The 25,741-nt window shown below is 45.6% G+C and overlaps 1 protein-coding gene across 5 annotated transcripts in view; it reads right to left on the reverse strand.

Annotated features, from left to right (window-relative positions):
• Window positions 1–9,977: 9,977 nt before the first annotated feature.
• Window positions 9,978–25,741, reverse strand: part of LOC144830147 (retinol dehydrogenase 16-like) — a 282,329-nt gene continuing 266,565 nt past the window's right edge. For all 5 annotated transcript variants that reach the window (XM_078688890.1, XM_078688889.1, XM_078688886.1 and 2 more), the window contains one exon: window positions 9,978–12,373. In XM_078688890.1, coding sequence (XP_078545016.1) covers window positions 12,153–12,373 — 221 coding nt within the window. In that variant the 3' untranslated portion in view covers window positions 9,978–12,152. The remainder of the gene's footprint in view (window positions 12,374–25,741) is intronic.

Raw genomic sequence — 25,741 nt, forward strand, 5'->3', positions numbered from 1 at the left:
AGGTGCTGGCAGAGCTATGGCGCAAAAACAAAAGGTAGTCTTTTTGTCCGAAACGTGCTAAATTTCACTGGGAAATTGAGGTGCGACCATGCTGCGTTTTGCGCTGTTTCATGTCGCGGCCACTACGCCTACCCACGCAAGTGAGGTACCATTTTTTTGGGGAGACCTGGGGGCACGCTGGGTGGGTGGAAATTTGTTGATCCACGCAGATTCCAGAACTTTCCACCACAGAAATGTGAGGAAAATGTGGTTTTTTTGGTCAAATTTTTAGGTTTGCAAGGGATCCTGGGTAACAAAACCTGGGGGTAGGCAGACTAGTCACCCCATCCTGAATTGCCCTGGGTGTCTAGTTTTTAAAAATGTATAGGTTTGCTAGGTTTCCCTAGGTGCTGGCAGAGCTACGGCGTAAAAACAAAAGGTAGTCTTTTTGTCCGAAACGTGCTGAATTTCACTGGGAAATTGAGGTGCGACCATGCTGCGTTTTGTGCTGTTTCATGTCGCAGCCACTATGCCTACCCACGCAAGTGAGGTACCAGTTTTTTTCGGGAGACCTGAGGGCACGCTGGGTGCATGGAAATTTGTTGATCCACGCAGATTCCAGAACTTTCCACCACAGAAATGTGAGGAAAATGTGTTTTTTTGGTCAAATTTTTATGTTTGCAAGGGATTCTGGGTAACAAAACCTGGGGGTAGGCAGACGAGTCACCCCATCCTGAATTGCCCTGGGTGTCTAGTTTTTAAAAATATATAGGTTTGCTAGGTTTCCCTAGGTGCTGGCAGAGCTACGGCGCAAAAACAAAAGGTAGTCTTTTTGTCCGAAACGTGCTAAATTTCACTGGGAAATTGAGGTGCGACCACGTTGCATTTTGTGCCATTTCCTGTCGTAGGCACAAGGCCGACCCACACAAGTGAGGTACCGTTTTTATCGGGAGACCTGGGGTAACGCTGGGTGCGTGGAAATTTGTTGATCCACGCAGATTCCAGAACTTTCCACCACAGAAATGTGAGGAAAATGTGTTTATTTTGTCAAATTTTTATGTTTGCAAGGGATTCTGGGTAACAAAACCTGGGGGTAGGCAGACGAGTCACCCCATCCTGAATTGCCCTGGGTGTCTAGTTTTCAAAAAGTGTATAGGTTTGCTAGATTTCCGTAGGTGCTGGCAGAGCTATGGCGCAAAAACAAAAGGTAGTCTTTTTGTCCGAAACGTGCAATTTCACTGGGAAATTGAGGTGCGACCATGCTGCGTTTTGCGCTGTTTCATGTCGCGGCCACTATGCCTACCCACGCAAGTGAGGTACAATTTTTTTCGGGAGACCTGGGGGCACGCTGGGTGGGTGGAAATTTGTTGATCCACGCAGATTCCAGAACTTTCCACCACAGAAATGTGAGGAAAATGTGTTTTTTTGTCAATTTTTTAGGTTTGCAAGGGATTCTGGGTAACAAAACCTGGGGGTAGGCAGACGAGTCACCCCATCCTGAATTGCCCTGGGTGTCTAGTTTTTAAAAATGTATAGGTTTGCTAGGTTTCCCTAGGTCCTGGCAGAGCTACGGCGCAAAAACAAAAGGTAGTCTTTTTGTCCGAAACGTGCTAAATTTCACTGGGAAATTGAGGTGCGACCACGTTGCATTTTGTGCCATTTCCTGTCGTAGGCACAAGGCCGACCCACACAAGTGAGGTACCGTTTTTATCGGGAGACCTGGGGTAACGCTGGGTGCGTGGAAATTTGTTGATCCACGCAGATTCCAGAACTTTCCACCACAGAAATGTGAGGAAAATGTGTTTATTTTGTCAAATTTTTATGTTTGCAAGGGATTCTGGGTAACAAAACCTGGGGGTAGGCAGACGAGTCACCCCATCCTGAATTGCCCTGGGTGTCTAGTTTTCAAAAAGTGTATAGGTTTGCTAGATTTCCGTAGGTGCTGGCAGAGCTATGGCGCAAAAACAAAAGGTAGTCTTTTTGTCCGAAACGTGCAATTTCACTGGGAAATTGAGGTGCGACCATGCTGCGTTTTGCGCTGTTTCATGTCGCGGCCACTATGCCTACCCACGCAAGTGAGGTACAATTTTTTTCGGGAGACCTGGGGGCACGCTGGGTGGGTGGAAATTTGTTGATCCACGCAGATTCCAGAACTTTCCACCACAGAAATGTGAGGAAAATGTGTTTTTTTGTCAAATTTTTAGGTTTGCAAGGGATTCTGGGTAACAAAACCTGGGGGTAGGCAGACGAGTCACCCCATCCTGAATTGCCCTGGGTGTCTAGTTTTTAAAAATGTATAGGTTTGCTAGGTTTCCCTAGGTGCTGGCAGAGCTACGGCGCAAAAACAAAAGGTAGTCTTTTTGTCCGAAACGTGCTAAATTTCACTGGGAAATTGAGGTGCGACCACGTTGCATTTTGTGCCATTTCCTGTCGTAGGCACAAGGCCGACCCACACAAGTGAGGTACCGTTTTTATCGGGAGACCTGGGGTAACGCTGGGTGCGTGGAAATTTGTTGATCCACGCAGATTCCAGAACTTTCCACCACAGAAATGTGAGGAAAATGTGTTTATTTTGTCAAATTTTTATGTTTGCAAGGGATTCTGGGTAACAAAACCTGGGGGTAGGCAGACGAGTCACCCCATCCTGAATTCCCCTGGGTGTCTAGTTTTCAAAAATGTATAGGTTTGCTAGATTTCCGTAGGTGCTGGCAGAGCTATGGCGCAAAAACAAAAGGTAGTCTTTTTGTCCGAAACGTGCTAAATTTCACTGGGAAATTGAGGTGCGACCATGCTGCGTTTTGCGCTGTTTTATGTCGCGGCCACTATGCCTACCCACGCAAGTGAGGTACCAATTTTTTTTGGGAGACCTGGGGGCACGCTGGGTGGGTGGGAATTTGTTGATCCACGCAGATTCCAGAACTTTCCACCACAGAAATGTGAGGAAAATGTGTTTTTTTTGGTCAAATTTTTAGGTTTGCAAGGGATTCTGGGTAACAAAACCTGGGGGTAGGCAGACGAGTCACCCCATCCTGAATTGCCCTGGGTGTCTAGTTTTTAAAACTGTATAGGTTTGCTAGGTTTCCCTAGGTGCTGGCAGAGCTACGGCGTAAAAACAAATGGTAGTCTTTTTGTCCAAAACGTGTTGAATTTCACTGGGAAAATGAGGTGCGACCATGCTGCGTTTTGCACTGTTTCATGTCGCAGCCACTATGCCTACCCATGCAAGTGAGGTAGCATTTTTTTTGGGAGACCTGGGGGCACGCTGGGTGGGTAGAAATTTGTTGGTCCACGCAGATTCCAGAACTTTCCACCACAGAAAGGTGAGGAAAATGTGTTTATTTGGTCAAATTTTTATGTTTGCAAGGGATTCTGGGTAACAAAACCTGGGGGTAGGCAGACGAGTCACCCCATCCTGAATTGACCTCGGTGTCTAGTTTTCAAAAATGTATAGGTTTGCAAGGTTTCCCTATGTGCTGGCAGAGCTACGGCGCAAAAACAAAAGGTAGTCTTTTTGTCCGAAACGTGCTAAGTTTCACTGGGTAATTGAGGTGCGACCATGCTGCGTTTTGCGCTGTTTCATGTCGCAGCCACTATGCCTACCCACGCAAGTGAGGTACCAGTTTTTTTCGGGAGACCTGAGGGCACGCTGGGTGCATGGAAATTTGTTGATCCACGCAGATTCCAGAACTTTCCACCACAGAAATGTGAGGAAAATGTGTTTTTTTGGTCAAATTTTTATGTTTGCAAGGGATTCTGGGTAACAAAACCTGGGGGTAGGCTGACGAGTCACCCCATCCTGAATTGCCCTGGGTATCTAGTTTTCAAAAATGTATAGGTTTGCTAGATTTCCCTAGGTGCTGGCAGAGCTATGGCACAAAAACAAAAGGTAGTCTTTGTGTCCGAAACGTGCTAAATTTCACTGGGAAATTGAGGTGCGACCATGCTGCGTTTTGCGCTGTTTCATGTCGCAGCCACTATGCCTACCCACGCAAGTGAGGTACCATTTTTTTCGGGAGACCTGGGGGCACGCTGGGTGGGTGGAAATTTGTTGATCCACGCAGATTCCAGAACTTTCCACCACAGAAATGTGAGGAAAATGTGTTTTTTTTGTCAACTTTTTAGGTTTGCAAGGGATTCTGGGTAACAAAACCTGGGGGTAGGCAGACGAGTCACCCCATCCTGAATTGCCCTGGGTGTCTAGTTTTTAAAAATGTATAGGTTTGCTAGGTTTCCCTAGGTGCTGGCAGAGCTACGGCGCAAAAACAAAAGGTAGTCTTTTTGTCCGAAACGTGCTAAATTTCACTGGGAATTTGAGGTGCGACCACGTTGCATTTTGTGCCATTTCCTGTCGTAGGCACAAGGCTGACCCACACAAGTGAGGTACCGTTTTTATCGGGAGACCTGGGGGAACGCTGGGTGGGTGGAAATTTGTTGATCCACGCAGATTCCAGAACTTTCCACCACAGAAATGTGAGGAAAATGTGTTTTTTTGGTCAAATTTTTAGGTTTGCAAGGAATCCTGGGTAACAAAACCTGGGGGTAGGCAGACGAGTCACCCCATCCTGAATTGCCCTGGGTGTCTAGTTTTTAAAAATGTATAGGTTTGCTAGGTTTCCCTAGGTGCTGGCAGAGCTACGGCGTAAAAACAAAAGGTAGTCTTTTTGTCCGAAACGTGCTGAATTTCACTGGAAAATTGAGGTGCGACCATGCTGCGTTTTGCACTGTTTCATGTCGCAGCCACTATGCCTACCCACGCAAGTGAGGTACCATTTTTTTTGAGAGACCTGGGGGCACGCTGGGTGGGTAGAAATTTGTTGGTCCACGCAGATTCCAGAACTTTCCACCACAGAAAGGTGAGGAAAATGTGTTTATTTGGTCAAATTTTTATGTTTGCAAGGGATTCTGGGTAACAAAACCTGGGGGTAGGCAGACAAGTCACCCCATCCTGAATTGACCTCGGTGTCTAGTTTTCAAAAATGTATAGGTTTGCTAGGTTTCCCTATGTGCTGGCAGAGCTACGGCGCAAAAACAAAAGGTAGTCTTTTTGTCCGAAACGTGCTAAGTTTCACTGGGAAATTGAGGTGCGACCATGCTGCGTTTTGCTCTGTTTCATGTCGCAGCCACTATGCCTACCCACGCAAGTGAGGTTCCAGTTTTTTTCGGGAGACCTGAGGGCACGCTGGGTGCATGGAAATTTGTTGATCCACGCAGATTCCAGAACTTTCCACCACAGAAATGTGAGGAAAATGTGTTTTGTTGGTCAAATTTTTATGTTTGCAAGGGATTCTGGGTAACAAAACCTGGGGGTAGGCAGACGAGTCACCCCATCCTGAATTGCCCTGGGTGTCTAGTTTTTAAAAATATATAGGTTTGCTAGGTTTCCCTAGGTGCTGGCAGAGCTACGGCGCAAAAACAAAAGGTAGTCTTTTTGTCCGAAACGTGCTAAATTTCACTGGGAATTTGAGGTGCGACCACGTTGCATTTTGTGCCATTTCCTGTCGTAGGCACAAGGCCGACCCACACAAGTGAGGTACTGTTTTTATCGGGAGACCTGGGGTAACGCTGGGTGCGTGGAAATTTGTTGATCCACGCAGATTCCAGAACTTTCCACCACAGAAATGTGAGGAAAATGTGTTTATTTTGTCAAATTTTTATGTTTGCAAGGGATTCTGGGTAACAAAACCTGGGGGTAGGCAGACGAGTCACCCCATCCTGAATTGCCCTGGGTGTCTAGTTTTCAAAAAGTGTATAGGTTTGCTAGATTTCCGTAGGTGCTGGCAGAGCTATGGCGCAAAAACAAAAGGTAGTCTTTTTGTCCGAAACGTGCAATTTCACTGGGAAATTGAGGTGCGACCATGCTGCGTTTTGCGCTGTTTCATGTCGCGGCCACTATGCCTACCCACGCAAGTGAGGTACCATTTTTTTCGGGAGACCTGGGGGCACGCTGGGTGGGTGGAAATTTGTTGATCCACGCAGATTCCAGAACTTTCCACCACAGAAATGTGAGGAAAATGTGTTTTTTTGTCAAATTTTTAGGTTTGCAAGGGATTCTGGGTAACAAAACCTGGGGGTAGGCAGACGAGTCACCCCATCCTGAATTGCCCTGGGTGTCTAGTTTTTAAAAATGTATAGGTTTGCTAGGTTTCATAAGGTGCTGGCAGAGCTACGGCGCAAAAACAAAAAGTAGTCTTTTTGTCCGAAACGTGCTAAATTTCACTGGGAAATTGAGGTGCGACCACGTTGCATTTTGTGCCATTTCCTGTCGTAGGCACAAGGCCGACCCACACAAGTGAGGTACCGTTTTTATCGGGAGACCTGGGGGAACGCTGGGTGGGTGGAAATTTGTTGATCCACGCAGATTCCAGAACTTTCCACCACAGAAATGTGAGGAAAATGTGTTTATTTTGTCAAATTTTTATGTTTGCAAGGGATTCTGGGTAACAAAACCTGGGGGTAGGCAGACGAGTCACCCCATCCTGAATTGCCCTGGGTGTCTAGTTTTCAAAAATGTATAGGTTTGCTAGATTGCCGTAGGTGCTGGCAGAGCTATGGCGCAAAAACAAAAGGTAGTCTTTTTGTCCGAAACGTGCTAAATTTCACTGGGAAATTGAGGTGCGACCATGCTGCGTTTTGCGCTGTTTCATGTCGCGGCCACTATGCCTACCCACGCAAGTGAGGTACCAGTTTTTTTTGGGAGACCTGAGGGCACGCTGGGTGCATGGAAATTTGTTGATCCACGCAGATTCCAGAACTTTCCACCACAGAAATGTGAGGAAAATGTGTTTTTTTGGTCAAATTTTTATGTTTGCAAGGGATTCTGGGTAACAAAACCTGGGGGTAGGCAGACGAGTCACCCCATCCTGAATTGCCCTGGGTATCTAGTTTTCAAAAATGTATAGGTTTGCTAGATTTCCCTAGGTGCTGGCAGAGCTATGGCGCAAAAACAAAAGGTAGTCTTTGTGTCCGAAACGTGCTAAATTTCACTGGGAAATTGAGGTGCGACCATGCTGCGTTTTGCGCTGTTTCATGTCGCAGCCACTATGCCTACCCACGCAAGTGAGGTACCATTTTTTTGGGGAGACCTGGGGGCACGCTGGGTGGGTGGAAATTTGTTGATCCACGCAGATTCCAGAACTTTCCACCACAGAAATGTGAGGAAAATGTCTTTATTTGGTCAAATTCTTATGTTTGCAAGGGATTCTGGGTAACAAAACCTGAGGGTAGGCAGACGAGTCACCCCATCCTGAATTGCCCTCGGTGTCTAGTTTTCAAAAATGTATAGGTTTGCTAGCTTTCCCTAGGTGCTGGCAGAGCTACGGCGCAAAAACAAAAGGTAGTCTTTTTGTCCAAAACGTGCTAAGTTTCACTGGGAAATTGAGGTGCGACCATGCTGCGTTTTGCGCTGTTTCATGTCGCGGCCACTATGCCTACCCACGCAAGTGAGGTACCATTTTTTTCGGGAGACCTGGGGGCACGCTGGGTGGGTGGAAATTTGTTGATCCACGCAGATTCCAGAACTTTCCACCACAGAAATGTGAGGAAAATGTGTTTTTTTGGGTCAAATTTTTAGGTTTGCAAGGGATTCTGGGTAACAAAACCTGGGGGTAGGCAGACGAGTCACCCCATCCTGAATTGCCCTGGGTGTCTAGTGTTTAAAAATGTATAGGTTTGCTAGGTTTCCCTAGGTGCTGGCTGAGCTACGGCTCAAAAACAAAAGGTAGTCTCTTTGTCCAAAGAACTTAAAATTTCACTGGGCAATTGAGGTGCGACCACGTTGCATTTTGTGCCGTTTCCTGTCGTAGGCACAAGGCCGACCCACACAAGTGAGGAACCGTTTTTATCGGGAGACCTGGGGGAACGCTGGGTGGGTGGAAATTTGTAGATCCACGCAGATTCCAGAACTTTCCACCACAGAAATGTGAGGAAAATGTGTTTATTTTGTCAAAATCTTAGCTTTGCAAGGGATTCTGGGTAACAAAACCTGGTGGTAGGCAGTCGAGTCACCCCATCCTGAATTCCCCTGGGTGTCTACTTTTCAAAAATTTATAGGTTTGCTAGGTTTCCCTAGGTGCCGGCAGAGCTAGGGTGCAAAAACTACAGGTAGGCACTTTGCCAAAAAAGGGTCAATTTGTAACTGCAAAATTTAGGTGTGACCACGTTGCATTTTGCGCCGTTTCCTGTCGCAGGCACAAGGCCGACCCACACAAGTGAGGTACCCTTTTTATCGGGACACTTGGGGTAATTCAGATTTGTAAATCAACTGTTATTACCAATTGAGCTTTCATGCATTTCTCCCTTTCAATGAAAGACATTGTGTAAAAAAAAAATCTTTATGAAAAATGACCAATAATTCTCATGCTAGTATGAGTATTCCCAACTTTGAAAATGTGCAATTATATACTGTTTCTGAACTCTATAATTTGTACACAATTCAGAAATACATAGGTGTCTTTCATACAGATTATTCCATGTATACATTTTCCAAGACAAAGTGCACTATACCCAGTAAATGAAAAAATACCATTGCAAGTTGCTGCTCAGTTTTTGGATCTTGAGTCCTATATATCCCCACAACCAGGAAGGTCTAACGGATGTAACGGTATATTGCTTTCCAAGAGCTGTCAAAATTAGAAAAAGTTATAGGAGAAAACGTTGAGACAAAAGGCTGTTTTTTTCAACAAATTTTCAAATATTCCAATATCTAACTGTTAGTTTCTATAACGAAACCTTCATGGATTTAGACAAATGACCCTTTTTCTAAATTCAGAATGTTGTCTACTTTTCGAAAATGTAAAGCTTTCCAGGATCCATTATTGCTTTCAAACTCATTTCTACCATTAACTGGAAGGAGGTGGAAAGCTCTAAAAATAGCAAAAATAGGCTATGTCCCAGAAAAATGCCAAAACTGAGTGAAAAATTTCGGTTCTCTGACAAAAGACTGTCATTCCCTGAAAGCTGAGAAAATGGAGATTTCAGCCCCACAAACCCTTTTGTGATACAATTTTCAGGGAAAAACCCAGAGGCTTTCATTTGCAGCCCGTTTTTCCCATTTTTGTGAAAAAAACAAAAAAATCACTATATTTTGGTTAATTTCTGGGACCCCTCCAAGGGAATCCACAAACCCTGGGCGCCTTTAGAATCCACATGATGTTGGAAGAAAAGGACGCAAATTTGGCGTGGATACCTTATGTGGTCAAAAAGTTACAAGGGCCTAAGCGCGCACTACTCCAAAACGCCAAAAAAAATGCTTAGCACAGGAGGGGAAAAGGCCTAGCAGCGAAGGGGTTAATCTCATTGTTGCTAGCTTTCTCGTCTAAACAGATCTTAAAGTTTGTAGAATTGTCCGTCACCAATGTAGGTAGGAACTTCTCGGATTGATGCCTGGAAAGTTCAACGTCTGTCACCAGAAAGGTGCTATGGTTCACGATCAGTTGCAGAAGGGATTCTAATATCTGTACTAAGAGTGCGGTGATCACTAAAATGGGTCTCAAAATTTGAGAGAAGAGGACGCAAGTCATGAGTACCAGCTGGGGAGCCGGCAGGGGCTGCAGGAGCTTACCTAGCGCCCCCCACGTTCAAAAGCATAGGTGTGGGTGCCCCAGGTGAGCACCAGAGCACCCAAAAATGTAATGAAAAATAATAACGTGAATAATAATTGAGTGACAGGAGGCACTCGTTTATTATTTACTGCTCCAGAGAAGGAGGGCTTTTTATTGAAGTTTTTGGGGACCCTGGTGGTGCACCTGGAATGGGCAGGGGTATCACCAACCATTTTTTAAGGTTGTGGGGGGTTTGCAGAGAGTGCAGCAGCCCCCCCCCCCATCAGTATTAAAAAAATACACTGTAAATCTCCTGGGCCATTGAATCCAAACTAGAGTTGTATGCTCTTCGGCTGGAGCTCAGTAACCTCTAGTAGTTTGTTCTTCTGGCTGCACTTTGTGGCCTGAAAAATGTTTTAAAAACTCATGCACATGTTAATGTTTTTTAAATGACTTTATTGAAAACTTTTTATCACACCCACTATTATTAAACATTGCAGTGTTTGAATTAATGAAATATTCATTTGATTATGATTTTTACTGACTTTTTGACAAAAACAATAATCCTGCTTAATATATCTCAATGTGCTAACCCCTTGATAAAGCCTATAGGCCCTTCCACTATTATTTTGGTATTTTAGATTTGACAAAGTCAGTAGGTCTTCCTTAATTAAACTGGCATCTTTTATATAGTTACATGACATAGCCAGCCATGCACAGTGGCAGGGGTGTTGGGTGTAGGGCCTGGCTGCAGGTCCGGCTTCCACCCAACCCCCTGCTATGTATGGCGTTCAGGGCCGGCTCTAGGGCGGTCGATTGGTGCCACTGCACCGGGCGCTGACTTAGGGTGCGGGCGTCATGTGCATTGTTTTAAACGCAGCTAATGCCGCGTACATTGTCCCAGCCATTTTCAGACATCAATAAAAAAGACAATTCCGGTGATTGGTGTTCTTCCCGGAGAGAGACCGAAGCATTGTCTAGGAAAGGTTCTGACTCATCATAGCTCAGAGGGTTAATATACCTGCTACAAAGAACGTGTCCCATTCAGAATGTTTTGGGGGGCAGCCGTGGTTCCTGCGCCCTCATAAGTAGGGGTGGGGGGGAGAATCATTTTTACATGATTCAATGTGTATCAATTGGTAGCCCTGACATGATACAAAACAATGCCCGCACAGAATGTGTTGAGGGGCCCTGAGACCCTTCTACGTCACAAATAATCATAGCCTTCGGTCTGAATGGGGAGCCCGGGAAGGGTGGGCTCCTTCTTACACCACAGGGAATGCAGGGTTCTGCATTGCGCACCAGCTTTGTAGTTGCACTACACTTAGGTCCGTTTTGTAGTGCCACTACACTGAGTCAGTTTGCGGACATTTGAAAACTTTTATAGTGCCTCAAAGACAAGCAAGTACCATTTAAATAGCTTAACAAATTAGGTTCAGTGAAAGCGAAAGTTGGGTAAATTAACATAATTAACAATCATATTGAGTAATTAATATCCTGGTCTGATTTTATCACTCAAAAATTAAACGTTTGAAATGTAGGCCTAACTTGGCATTCAGTCCCGACATTACATGCTATTACTACTAGTCAGAATTCTCAGTATAAGAAGGGGATGGGTATGTGAGTACAAGTATTAAGAGACCACAATGACCAGACTATGGAAAACAGTGCACATTTGATAGTTATATTATGTATAATATAAATAGGTCAAAGGGTTACTGCTTTTCTTAGAGATCCTTATGTTACTTGCAGTTTAGAAGTTAAAATCTTAATATAGAGCAATGAGCTATTGTCTGCCATCAAAGAGCTGCTGCAAACTGCAAGGAACGTATTAGAGCAATATATTTTGTGCCCAGTCTTTCGTTGTCCCAATATTGCAAAATGGGTTTATTTGGGTAGAAATCAATTCATATTATTATTAAAGAAAATCCCTAAAAATGGTGTGTCATTTGAATTTCTGAATTTGTGATTTTCCAGTCCAAGGACTCTTAAACTGTACTGCCTACCACTATGGATGAAATGTAACTCCTACTCCTTGTAGGCCTCTGTCTTATGTAACATTTTCTTATATACTGATTTACACACGTATGATTGTCTCTATGCAATGCGTGCATGATGTAAAGTGTTCTGACATCTTAAAATGGTATGAGTGGCGCTATAAAATTAAATTAATCTAAGAGACAGTGGTTATGGAGACTTGAGGGGCACTGTCAAATGGGGGTAGTGAGGGAATCCGTGGTGGAGGCGGTCGTTGGCGGGGCACCACCAAATATTGTCGCACAGGGCGCTACCAGTGCTAAAGCCGGCCCTGACGGCGTTGGACAATTTACTTTATGCAACATCTGAAATTATATCATTCATGACAACACTATGCATGATGGGCAGTTGCTCAAATCCCTATCTCCAGCGACTCAAGAGGGAAAGGATTTCAAGACAGACCGCAAGGTGATCTCATTTTATTGCACAGAAGTGTCCAATTTTAGAGACTATGACAGATTCTGAAAGTCAGCAGATTCATATTTTTTCACCACGTTTACGTTCGAAGGTTGGCCCAGGGTGACATCTTTAGAGCGTCTTGCCCTCTGATACTCCTTGTTTTTTTATCTGGTTGAATCTCAGGTGTTCAGCCCCGTCCTAAATGCACTTGGCGGGTTTTGGTAATGTCCGAGTCATCACGTAGTCTGACAGCACCGTGGGCATGTAGGAGAGGGGGATTAGGAAGTATTTGGCATCCCAGCCGGCTGAGTACCGCGTCCAAGGGTGCTTGGCAGTCAGGGCATGCTCCATGCAATCTGCCACCGGCGACAGGTCCGAGCTGCACAGCTGCTGAAAGCTAGACTCCATGTCTGCCACATCTGGGGTGCAAAAACAGAGAGAGACAGCAGAGAACAGGGATTATAACTGCTGGATGTAATATTCTCAGCACGTTTACCCTAACATAGTAATATAGTAATTCTAGAGGTGGACGAGCCAACAAATGAACAGGGCGAGCCGAGCCAGATCTAAGCCGAGGGTCTGGCAGGCTCTTAGAGCCCGTGCACGAGCCGAGCCCTGAAAATGTTTCCCATGTAAAGCATACAACAAACATCAAATATGATAAAGTCTCTTCAAAAGTAAAAGAAGGGGGTTTCTTAAAATGTGGAAGCTGTGACATTCATAAATCCCATTATAGCACTACACCGAGATATACTTATTCAAAGTTGATAACATTTAATCGTGAATTTAAAACCATTCTGCACACACCCTGCCCTGGTACCAGAGCCATTAGTCAACTATTGCGTTAACCCTGCATGTGGCTCAGATTCTTCTAGGTAGAGAAACATTATAGTCTAGTAAATCAAACACACTAGGTTTTTGATCAACTGGTATTCTGAAAGAAAGATCAGTAAAATAAAATAATAACATAATTGACTAAGATTATACAATTTGGTAAAGCAAGGCAGCCCCTATTAATCCAGGTTTTCTGGTTTCACTTTGTGCAAAAGAGTCGCTGAATGGGTATATATTGGTCTCTCCTTTTAACTTAAATGTTAATCCTTTGTTTTTACCTCTTTGTGTATGTGCTTAGAGGGAGGGTGGCAGACAGAAGCCTTGAAAGGTGGGTTCATTATGAGCTCGAGGTTTCAACAGGACCTCGAGCTGAGCCAGAGCCAGCCTTCAGGCTCGAGTCGGGCTCGGCTATTCAGTGGCTCGCCCACCTTTAAGTAAAAGCACACACATACACAATCTTGCAGCTTCACTGAACATACAAACACACCACTGCAGCATCACCGTATGAATATTATCACATGGGTTTTACAGACATGCACACTGTATAGTCTACAACTAACACACACTAGGATCAACAATATGTAGCGTATACTATTCAATTAAATGATCTGACATCACAATAGAAATCGATTCGATTCATAAACTTTATTCGACAGTCAAGTCATAAAAGTGTTACATAAACACCCAATATTTACAGAATAAGACACATAAATAACATTTCATACACTTTAAAATACAATAACAAAATTATTTAAAATATAATTAAACTACCACATAACTATTGTCGAATATACTAACTCAGTAAAACATAAAATCACAAAATGATATATTTTAAAATCACAATCACTACTTAGTGATCCACAATTCATTATAAAGATGCCCTCTAATTCTGTTATATCAGTCGAAAGTGATCATGATCCAGCACCATTTAATTTTACTATGCTTACTGTTTCAGGCAGATAACCCACGCCCATTTCTAGAACTTTGCTACAGCTATAGCAATGGGTGGCCTTGGGTCTGTGGATAAAATTCTCAGCGCCTCATCATGTCGGCGGTTTCCAATTAAAAGGCAAATTGGTTTCACCCATTTTTTGTCAGGGTGCTGCATATAGTGGACAGAAGAACAGAATATGACTTTTTGATTCTTGCTCTTCCCTGCACCTCGAACATTTATCATCATTAGTTATTCCTACCCATCTTGCTGTAAATAACCTTGTCGGTAGGGTACCCACCCTGAATTGGAAGTAAAGCTTGCGGTCAACTGGGTTCTCTATGGCATCCCAATATAATTCTAACAGTGGTCTAGATTTAAATTCCAAATATCGTCCCGTGAGGTGAGAAGAGAGGCCCTTAATGCATGTTGCTTGGTTAATCATCTCCCAATATCTGGCCTTCAATATTTTTTTAGAGGGAAAAACTGCATTTGATGGGTCATCCCACAATTCTCTCATTCCCAATCTCACTAACGGGGATCTGATTTCCTTCAACCAGGTTATTTTGTGGAAGGAATCCTTGTCAATGATATGTTTTAGGCCCTGAGCATAATGCAGGAGTTCCTCAGTAGTCCATACTCTACGCCAATACAATAATGGACGTAGAGTAGTTAAATCTTTAACCGCATTCCTCCCAAGGTCCCACAGCAAAGGTATTAATGGACTGCTTTGTAGAACACCGGTTGCTTTATGCATAAACTAATTTTCTGCCAGTGTCCGGCTTTTCAGGTTTTGAAACCCCCATAGTTCGGACCCATAAAGCGCCGAACTTAATACCTTCATCCCATATACTTCCATGAGCGGGCTTATAGGTTTAGTTAATGACACTTTAAACCTTTTCAGGAAAAGTCCTGACTGCTGCTGGTACTTTAATACAGCCAAATCTAGTTGGCTGTTCCAGCGCATGTCCCTCTGTAGGGTCACCCCCAAGTAGGTAAATGCGTCCACCCGCTCTAGTGGGCTGTTGTTCATGTATATACTTCTTCTAAATGGTTTAAGAAGCTTAGAAGGTTTACGTTCATTAAGGGACATAAACTTTGTTTTTGCAGTATTTACTTCTAATCCGTGCAGCAAGCAGAAATCTCCAAACCAGTGGAGAGCCCGCTGGAGGCCACTCGGTGTTTTGGAGACTATCAACGTGTCATCCGCAAACATGAGTACTGGAACGTGGTTATCTGCCATCATAGGGGCAGCGTTGGGGACCAGGGAGAGGTAGTCCACCACCCCATTCACGAAGAGCGAGAACAGGGTCGGTGCCATTACGCACCCCTGACGTACTCCCCGCTCAACGGGGAAGGTTTCCGTAACCTCTCCCCTTGTCCCCCACCGAACCCGGGCAAAGTTATCCTCATGTAGGCGCATGACTAAGGTCAGCAGCTCCGGGGCCATTCCCAGCCCCTACAGAACTTGCCACAGCTTGCGGCTTGGCACTAGATCAAAGGCTGCCCTCAGATCCACAAACACTGCATACAGTGTCCCTTTTCCCAGGACCACCGTCCTCCAATAGAGGATAATAAACTGAAAAACTTGATCAATCGTACTTGTTTTGGGACGAAAGCCTGCCTGAAGTGGGCTCAAGATGTTATTATCCTCCAGCCAGGTCTGTATTTTCTCCAATACAAGACGACCCATACTTTTCTGGATAGAGTCTACGAGGCTAATGGGCCTATAGTTGCATGCTAAAGATTTATCTCCTTTTTTATACACAGGTACAATTTCTGCGCCCTTCCCGGACTCGGGGACCGCCATCCCTTGAGCTATTGCGTTTGCTAAATAGACAATATATTGTCGCCAACGTTGCTTATCATTTAGAAACACGTCGGCAGGAACGCAGTCCATACCCGGTGCACGTCTCAGTAACCAAATCAAGTGCCCTATCAACATCTACTAAGCTAAAAACGGCATCTTTATAAAACATATAAGGGGATAAGTTGACATTTTCATCACTGTCACTACAAACATATTGCGTACCAAAATATTTAACCCATGAATTGTGTGCAACATTATTCTGTGGACACTCAGGACATCCACCCCTGTCCCAAAAAGCTTTCGGGTTTTTGGATGCACACGCCTCCTTTAGCTCCCGCCATTTGCACTCCTCCCATTCCCTTTTTGCTCCAGCCTGTATTTTCCTATAACTAATTTGTGCCACTCTTATTTCAACAGGGTCCCTAGTTTTTAATGCAAGGCCCAACTTGGCACATGGTTTCCTACAGGCATCATTATACCATGTCTCAGTTTTATTCTTTATTTTTCTCCTAGCTGTGCTAGGCTTACAAAAAAAACTTTTAAGATTAGTAAATAAGTTGGAGCGGACTTCCATGAAGTCGGGGTTCATTGACCCAGTGCTCACACCCGCCCCCACGATATCCAGTGCCTTGTCCACCTCATTCTTAATAGCAGTCAAGGCAGCGGAATCATTGATGACATTACACCACTAAAGATGGCGCTCATCATTTGCCAAGGCGATTTCTGGTGCTAATGTTTCCCGAGTACCTGATCCTATTCCATCTAATCCAAGCCTAAACCATGCAGTCAAAGGGTTATGGTCGCTCTCTATACTAGTCCTTACCTCCATGTCCATCAATAAATACCATAAATGTAAGTGGACAAGTAAATAGTCAATACGAATAGACCTTGTGCCGTTATCATATGTTCTAGCACCCATCTTATCTTTTGATGTTCGACCATTAGCGGCCCTATACTGGTTCCCCAGACATAGCCCTTTTAGTTGTATTGCGGCCTCTGTCCATTTTTTTATGGGTTTCAATTCGAGTTGGGGAATCCCCCATCTAGAGTCTTCTTCTTCTGTTAAGCTTAGGTCATCTTGCCCCAATGGCTCGAAGGTCGTATTAAATTCTCCCGCTATTAAGGGGGACATGTTACTTGGTAAGGCCTCTACTAGGGCTTCTAACGCAATTACTGCATCTGACTTTTTCCCGCCAGGTAAACCCCTAGCATAGACATTAAATATAGCAGTATTAGGAAGAGAGGGAGGTAAGGCTCACAGCTAAGATGTCATTATTTGACACGGGTAGGAGCTGGATACTACAATTTAGGTTTTCCTTAACCCAAATCACCAGTCCTCCTGATGGACGTCCCTTATGCATTTTTACAGCTGGAACATAAAAATTAAGGAAGCCCAACCTAAATTCTGGTTCAGTTGTCCAGGTCTCTTGGAAGAGACAGACATAAAAACTATCAACAAAATCTAACCAGTCTAGGGAGGCGAGTTTTGGGCCCATGCCCGCAAGATTCCATGACATCAATGTTATTGAACGTGTTTCTTTGGGAGCACTATCAGTAATCTCTGTCCCTATAATGGAAGAAAGTTGCTGAGATGGTACCATTGGGTCAGAGGGTAGTTGTGGATTTTCCATTCTCAATGCATGGAGGGGCAGTGCCTCTCTGTCTTGCTCATTAGATGTAAAACTACTTTCATTTTGCATGGTTTCAGTTGGCTTAGGGGACAAGACATCCCCCATTAGGCTTACTTTCAGATGTCTTGCCCTCTTAGCTGCATCATAGTCATTAGAGGGCCCTATACTTTCCCCCCCACCACAAGCGCATATTTGCCGTCAATCGCACTCTTCTAAACCTGATAAAGCATCAAACCTATTTGCTGACAGTATATTCCCTGATGCATACCAATTAGTTAATCTCCCAATTTGGAATTTGTCTCTATATGAGGAATCGGATGGTGCATAGAAATAGGACAGAGGTAAAGATACAATTGTGGACAGTAAGTCCTTCCTAGGCCAGTCACAGATGTATTCGACAGCCTTCTTGTCCCAAAATTAATAATTATGCAATCCCCCCTCACAGACTTTGGCTTTTTTCCCACCCAACTCACTTTCCTTGCAAAGAGAATTTCTGCGTGTACATGGGTTGGCAGCGGGCGATTACTGTTTAGCCAAAAAATACACTTATTTTTGAGCTCTACATAAGTTTCCCTTCTACCCTGAAACAATGGAGGAACACCCGCCAAAACCACCACATAAGGGGATGATTCTGGGGGGAGCTCTAAAACTGGTAAGCTATCTTCAGTGGGGACAGAGGGGGTTTTAGACATAACTCGATTTTGGGCCACTGGCCTATTGGACTCTACTTGCTGTGTCCTATCCTTCTGTAGTTCTTTTTCTGCTACTCTCAATCTAGCTGGAGGGGGCAGAGAACAGGGCCCTAGCGACTTAGTCAGAGGAGTAGTTACAATAGCATTATCCCTCCGATTAACATTATCACTCACATTGGGAAATACATTAGGAATAACATCTACTACACGTTCCACCGCACCATTTGTCAGCTTGCTTTTTGGCTCATTGGCTCGATTTCCCACTCTCCCCTGTATTGAGGTGAGCGAAAGCTCAAGGCACACAAGTCTCGTGTCAATTGAATCCAATCTATATCATATATTGGGAGACATACTCTCTTAATGGTGCATTCCAATTTTGCCCAAAAAGTCGGACCCATCTCTGTCAATACTTCATTGCCATTACATGGTGGGCGGTTATCTCCTTCATTTACAGGTTGTGTTCTGATAGAATTTTGCGGAGGAGATAGGGTCGGGTTCCCCTTAGGTGAGGCCACATTCATGGTTCTTACTTTCTTCCCCTTCGCTTGTATTTGCACCCCGGTTCGCTTCCTTTTTGATGCCAAACTCAATGTTTGATGTGATTTACTCATTTTAGCATTACTAGCTGACCAGGTCTTAACCCCTTCGATGCTGATGACGGAGCCGTTCCGTCATCAGCATCGGTTGGGCTGTGCTGATGACGGAACCGCTCCGTCATCAGTACAGCCCTGGGGGGGAGTGCTGGCACTCCCCCCCTGGGGCATCGATGTTGGAGCTTTAACCTGGGGTGGCAGCGGAAGACTTTTCGCTGCCACCCCCTGGCCCCCCCACGCTTCCTGGTGACGTCAGCGCGAACAGCACGCGCCGACGTCATCAGAAAGCGCTGGACGCGTTGGAATTCATTTCATTCCAGCACGTCCAGCACAGAGGTTGGTGTTTGGTGCTCCGGTGGGGCGGGGGGGCTGTTTTTCAGTGCCTTGAGGCATCGGGGGGGAGGAAACTGTGTTTCCTCTCCCCTGATGTCCCAATGCAGGGCATTCCTGGTGCACGATCGCACACAGCGTCGCGATCGTGCACCAGGAATGCCCCACTAGACACCAGGGATTGTTTGTTTTGCAGACATATTGTGTAGGAAGTGACCCCTTGGGCAAGGGTCGCTTCCTTTTTGGGCCCAATTAATTTTCAGATAGGCCGTTTTTTCGCTCGCATCTGGACCCGGTGGGGGGCAGAAAAGCCCACTAGACACCAGGGATTGAATTATATATATAAAGGAAGTGACCCCTTGGGCAAGGGTCGCTTCCTTAGGGGGATAAATTATTTTTCAGACTTTTCTGCCCCCCCCCTGGAGCAGATCGGCCGTTTTTTTGGCCGATCTGCACCCAGGGGGGCAGAAAAGCCCACTAGACACCAGGGATTTGTTTATAATTATAAAGGAAGTGACCCCTTGGGGAAGGGTCGCTTCCTAGTGGCCCAAACATTTTTTTTATAACTTGTGGGGCAGATCAGCCGTTTTTTGGGCCGCATCTGGTCCCAGGGGGGGCAGAAAAGCCCACTAGACACCAGGGATTTTATTATATTTATAAAGGAAGCGACCCCTTGGGCAAGGGTCGCTTCCAGGGGGCATTATAAATATTGTAGACTGTTCTGCCCCCCCCTTGGGGCAGATCGCCTGTTTTTTTCACCGTTTCTGGACCCAGGGGGGGATAGAAAAGCCCACTAGACTCCAGGCTTTTTTTTTATAGTGAGCGACCCCTTGGCCAAGGGTTGCTTCCTTGGGCCCACTTGTTTTCAAAAGTATGTTCTGCCGTGTCTTTATTTGCCCTCTCTGCCCTCCGTAGGGTTGCTTCCAGGGGGCCCATGTTTATAATGATTTATATTCTGCCCCCCTTGGGGACAGACACCCCATTTGTGACATACCCTGTGACATAGCCTGTTGTAATGTGTGTTGTTTTTGTTTCTTCTAATGTGTATTGTTTTTTTTTCTCTTTAGATTGTTGCAGTGTGCGGTTCCGTTACTGGTGGTTCTGTTGTTCTGCTGTTTCTGTAGTTGCATGTGTTTGGTAAGAGACCTGTTTTTTGTTCAATTGTAATGTAATTGTTTATTTTGCAAACTGTGTAGTAATACGAGTATGTTTGGTTTCTGTTTCTTTTTTTTTTTTTTTTAAAGACCTTTATTGCACATTCCCAGTATAACACAGCTTAAGTCCTACAACCTCTTGGGCCGGCCGCAATTGCAACACAGTCCAATTATCGTTATCAGGTGAACACAGCCGTGTAGCCGACAACCCAGGGGCCCGGCGGCAAATGGAAACATGTTGTACATTAATTCGAACATTTCAGGTATACGATATGACTTAGGTCTATGATTTTTGTTTTTTTCTGTGTAACAAAACTTTTCATTAAACTAAAATCACATTAAGTATTTCGATTCATCGAAGGCGACAAAACAATGTTCCTATTTGCAGTATTGGTAGCATTGGCGGTGCAACCACCGGCCTGCCCCTTACATTACAGCGCTCGTCCAGCAGTAGGGCGGATTTCAGCACAGCAGAAGCCAGAATCACTGACACACAGTCCTCAGGCCCGACCCTCAATCTGAAAGGCACTCATCCGAGTCTACTCGCGGCGGCTCACAAATGTCCCCCCTGAATTTGTTCCAAGCCCCCCAGATTTGTCCCCACTTTCCAGGGCATCCCAGATGAACAAATACTGCCTTCTCGGCCACCATTGCTTCATCCATGTCTCTGCACCAGTCTCTCAGTGTAGGCAGTACGTTAGAACCCCACAGCCTAGCAATATTGCGTTTCGCCACCATCATTCCCAGCATGGCCCAGTCCTGTTGACGATGGGTTAAGTCCTCTGCATCCCAAATGTTTAACAAACAGCGACGTGGGTCGGGTATCAGGGAAACAGTCGTGGTTTGGGAAATGGTTCGCATGACCGCTGCCCAGTACATGGCCAACCGACCACAGTCCTATATGGTATGGTAGAATGTCCCTCTTTCTCCGCATCCATGGAGGCAATACTCGTGTGAGGCTCTTCCTATCTTGTAAAGGACCGTTCTGGTGTAATATGTGTGGTGCAACACTTTCAACTGAACCAGTTTAAGTCTGGAAGGAATTGCTGACTCACGTGGCGAGGAGAGAGCCTCTTGCCATTCCGAATCATCAAGGTCACCAACATCGCCCACCCAACTCAAGCGCAATTTAGATAGCATGTCAGGGAGGTTGTTGACCAATTTCCGATATGTGAAGGATGTCGCTTTGTGGGGCATATGCTCTGTTATCAGCCTGTCCTCTAGAGGGGTGGACTCCTGTAGAGTCGTTCCCGCCGGGATGACTGACTGAAGTGCATGTCGTATTTGCATGTGCCTATAATACTCGGACTGGGCCATGTCGTATTTGGTTTGTAGGAAAGTGAAGTCCACTATTTTGTGATTTTTCCAAAGGTCCCCTATCACTGAAATACCTATGGTATCCCACGCCTGGAACCCTTTGCTATTACCCATAAAACCTAACCTGTGTGAGTCCCACAGGGGCGTCATTTGTGTAATAACGTTCGCGCACTGAAGGTGTCTATGTGCCCTATACCAGAGTTGAACCGTGTGACGAGTCGGACCTATGAGATCGGATGGGACGCCACGACTATAGAGGTTTCTTAACAGTCCCCTGGGCTCCACACCCTGCCTGTCCGCCAAATAGGCGGGTTCCGTCTGTGGGGCATGTAGCCAGTAAGTAAGTTGCTTGAGATGGGCAGCCCAGTAGTACAGTTCAATGTTAGGGAGCGCTGTATCCCCATCATACCAGTCTTTTAGCAGTTTGCATTGCGCAATTCGTGCCGGTTTCCCGTCCCACAGCAAAGTAGCAACCGCTGCTGCGATAGCCTTAAAGTAGGAGGAGGGGACCGGGAACGGTGTGTTTTCAAGGAGATACAGAAAACGGGGCAATGCCATCATTTTGAACAATGCGGCCTTGCCCAGGAAGGTGAGAGGGAGGGAACGCCACACCTTCACATCCCGATTGAACCGCTCCAATGGGGGCTTCAGATTTAGGGCATGAAATTCGTCCGGGTTGGAAGAGACATGAATTCCCAGATACTTAAAGGGGGTGTCAGTGTAACGTAACGGGCAGTCCACCTGGAGTGAGGGCGGACAGCCGGCTTGGAAGAGACAGCCGGCGAGAACGAACTAGACTGATTTAGCCCAATTAATTCTATACCCCAAAACTCTCCCAAACTTCTCGCAGACATTAGGTAGTTCTAGGATTGATTTTTTAGGGGAGGTGAGATAGAGAAGGATATCGTCCACGTAAAGAGATATCCAATCCTCCCACGACAGCGACCACCGTATACCTTTAATGGATGGTTCCCACCGAACCCAGATCGCCAACGGCTCCAGGACTAGCGCGAACAGTAAGGGGGATAGCGGGCAGCCCTGCCTTGTCCCACGACCAAGCGGGAAATCTCTGGAGATGTGACCATTAGCTGCTATCTGGGCCAGGGGCCTAGTGTAAAGCAGACGGACCCACGCACAAAACTTGGGGCCGAAGCCCATATGACGAAGCACCGCAAATAGATAAGGCCATTCCACGGTGTCAAACGCCATGGTGGCATCAAGAGAGAGAAGTACCGCCGGCTCCTGTATGTACTCCCGGCGAGCCATCACCGCCTGTAGACGGCGCAGATTATGTGAGGTACTACAATTTGGCATAAAGCCAGACTGGTCCGGGTGTACCAGAGTGGCAAGATGGGGGGCCAAGCGCTGTGACAGTAATTTGGCAAGGATCTAAGCTCTTTGGTTCAGCATTCAGTAAGGAGATGGGGCGGTAAGAAGTGCATGCCTCCGGTGCCTTACCAGGTTTATGGATCGGGATGATTGTGGCAAGGGGTTGATCTTTAGGGAGCACTCCTACTTCTAGGCTGTCCACAAACATTTTGAGGAGATGGGGGGCCGTTATCTGAGTTGTTTGCTTATACAGCTCCACTGGGAGTCCATTGGGACCCAGAGCCTTGCCGGACGCCAGTGCGTCGGTCGCTTCCCGTACCTCTTCTACGGTGACGTCCGCCTCAAGCAAAAGTGCCGCCTCAGGTGAGAGGCAGGGGATTGTCAGATCTTTGATATAGTCATATGCCTCTTCTGTCGAGTATGTCGCCTGGGGAGCATATATTGTCTCAAAGTGATCAGCCAGCAGTTCGACTATGGCCCCGGGGTCCGAGGTCGAATGTCCCTCAGGTAATGTCAGTTGTGCAATGACCCTGCCTGCCTTTTCTTTTTTGTCGAGCCAAGCCAGCATCTTTCCAGCCTTGTCGCCCAACTCGTAAATCCTATGACGGGAGGCCTGAATTGTGGTCTGTACCATTTCTTTTTGATATGTCGTCCATTCAACGCGCCCCAGTCGGACTGCCTGAGCGGCTCCCGGGGACGGGTGAGTCTCCTGGTCAGTGATTGCTATTTTAAGAGCTTCCTCAAGGGCGCTAAGTTCTTGACGCTGAGTTCGTTTATGAGCGACAATGGATGCAGTTGCCTGCCTACGTACGCCTGTTTTATATGCTTCCCATAGGGTACTGTGGGAGCCTACTGAGCCCGAGTTCTCCTGAAAGTAGTGTTTAGTAGTATTGGAAAGGGTTTTCCTCAAAGGGGCGCTCTGGAGATAGCCCGCATGAATAGGAAAGATACGGCTTCTACGGGAACGGTGATTTGTGTATGTGAGTCGCAGCGGAGAGTGATCTGAGATTCCTCTAGGACGGATGTCCACTTCCTCAACGCCGTGCAGCCCATCTCCAGACATCAAAATATAATCTATTCATGAATGGTTTCTGTTTTTTGTGATTGTAAAACATGTTTTGCATTTGTTTTTGATGTGTCCTTCTGTAGATGTAAGTTTTTTTTTTTCTTCTTGCCTATTTGCTGTGTCTTTGCAGAGTAGGTGCTGGTGAGTGTAGTTGTCTCTTGTAAGTGAATTGTATATTTTTTCTAAATATAGATATTTGTGATAAAGGCCTACATTTTTTATCTTACTTTGCACAGTGTTGGGGTTGTTGAGTTGTTTGTGCAGACTCCTTTATTTGTAAGGATAATGGCTAGCCGCCGGATTACTGCTCAGCAAGTTGTCGGAATGCTTTTTGATTCTTTCTCTGACCATGGTCCAGAGACTGACTCTGATTCTGAGCCAGAGGTGGGAGGTGAAGATTCAGGTAGTAAGTTTTCTCTACACACGGCTTCATCTGATGATGAAGACACTCTGAGTGCTGATGAAGCTACTTTTGGTGTGGATGATGTGCCTGTGGTTGCGGAGGACATTGCTGTGCCTGTGGTTGCGGAGGACAGTGCTGTGCCAATAGTGCGGCAAGAGACATCTGGGCTGCAGCCTGGGGCTGCTAGACTTCCAGTTGGTGTAGTGAGACAAGAGGCAGCTGGGCGGCAGCCTGCGGCTGCAAGACTTGTCGTTGAAAGTTCTGGCCTCTGGGTTGCACCAGGCATGGTGCAGCCGGCTTTGCCTGAATTTACTGGTGTTCCAGGGTGTAGGGTGAACACTGAAAACTTTTTGCCTATTGATTTTTTCAAGTTGTTTATGGATGATGTGTTTTTGGCAGAGATTGTAGAGCAGACTAATTTGTATGCTGAAATTTTTTTGAGGGTGAACAGTGCCAGCCTTAAGCCCCACGCTAGAGCTACCCGGTGGACTCCCACAAATTTGGAGGAGATGAAAAAGTTTTTGGGTTTAACTTTTTTGATGGGCTTGCTTAGGAAACCATCAATGGCTTCATATTGGTCTACTAGTCCCTTGATGGCAACACCTATATTTCTGGCAGTCATGAGTCGTGATAGGTATTTGCTTCTGCTTCGGATGATGCATTTTGTTGACAATAGTCTTGCTTTGCCACGAGATCACCCTGATTGTGACCGTCTTTTCAAGATTCGGCCTGTCATTGATCATTTTGTTGATCGATTTCCTGAGATCTTTTATCCTGGGAAAGAAATTGCAGTGGATGAGTCTTTGCTGTTGTTCAAGGGCCGCTTGGTATTTTGGCAATACATTCCTAGTAAGAGGGCACGCTATGGAATCAAACTGTATATGCTGTGTGACAGTGAAACTGGATATGTCTCTAATTTCAGGGTGTACACTGGTAAGGAATCCAGGATTAACCCCCCTGGTTGTCCGTCGACTTTGGGAGTGACTGAGAAAATTGCGTGGGAACTTGGTCGTGGATTTTTTAACAAAGGCCATCATTTGTATGTCGATAACTTCTACACTGGTGTGCGGTTGTTCAGGGAATTGGCCAAAGTGGACACTGTTGCTTGTGGCACAATCCGCTCAAACCGTAAAGGTTTCCCAAAAGAACTTGTTTGTCGAAAGCTTGCTCGGGGACAGTGCAGTGCATTGCGTTGTGAGGAGCTTCTAGCTGTGAAGTTTTCAGACAGGAGAGATGTCTACATGTTGACTACAATACATGATGAAAGCACTGAACCGGTAACTGTTTGCAGAAGTGCGCAAACCTGTGTGCATAATGGACTATAATAGGCACATGGGTGGCGTTGACAGAGTAGATCAGAGTTTGGAACCGTATGCTGCTCTTCGTAAGGCTTACATTTGGTACAAGAAGTTGGCTATCCATCTTTTCCACTTGGCAACCTTTAATGCTTTTGTTGTGTTCCAGAAATCTTGTCCCCAGTCAACGATGACTTTTGTAAAGTTTCAGGAGTCTGTAATAGGCAGCCTTCTTTTAGTGGAACAGGCAAGTGTTCCTAGAGTTGGAGTGGTGGAGGATGTTGCCAGATTGAAAGATCGCCACTTTCCTGATCAAATTCCTCCTAGAACTTCAAAAGACTTTCCCAGTCGGAGATGTAGAGTCTGTTGGTGAAGAGTTTGCGGAAGGAGGTTCGTATGTAC

This window comes from Lissotriton helveticus, chromosome 1_1, assembly GCF_964261635.1.
Source record: "Lissotriton helveticus chromosome 1_1, aLisHel1.1, whole genome shotgun sequence".
Classification (NCBI taxonomy): Eukaryota; Metazoa; Chordata; class Amphibia; order Caudata; family Salamandridae; genus Lissotriton; species Lissotriton helveticus.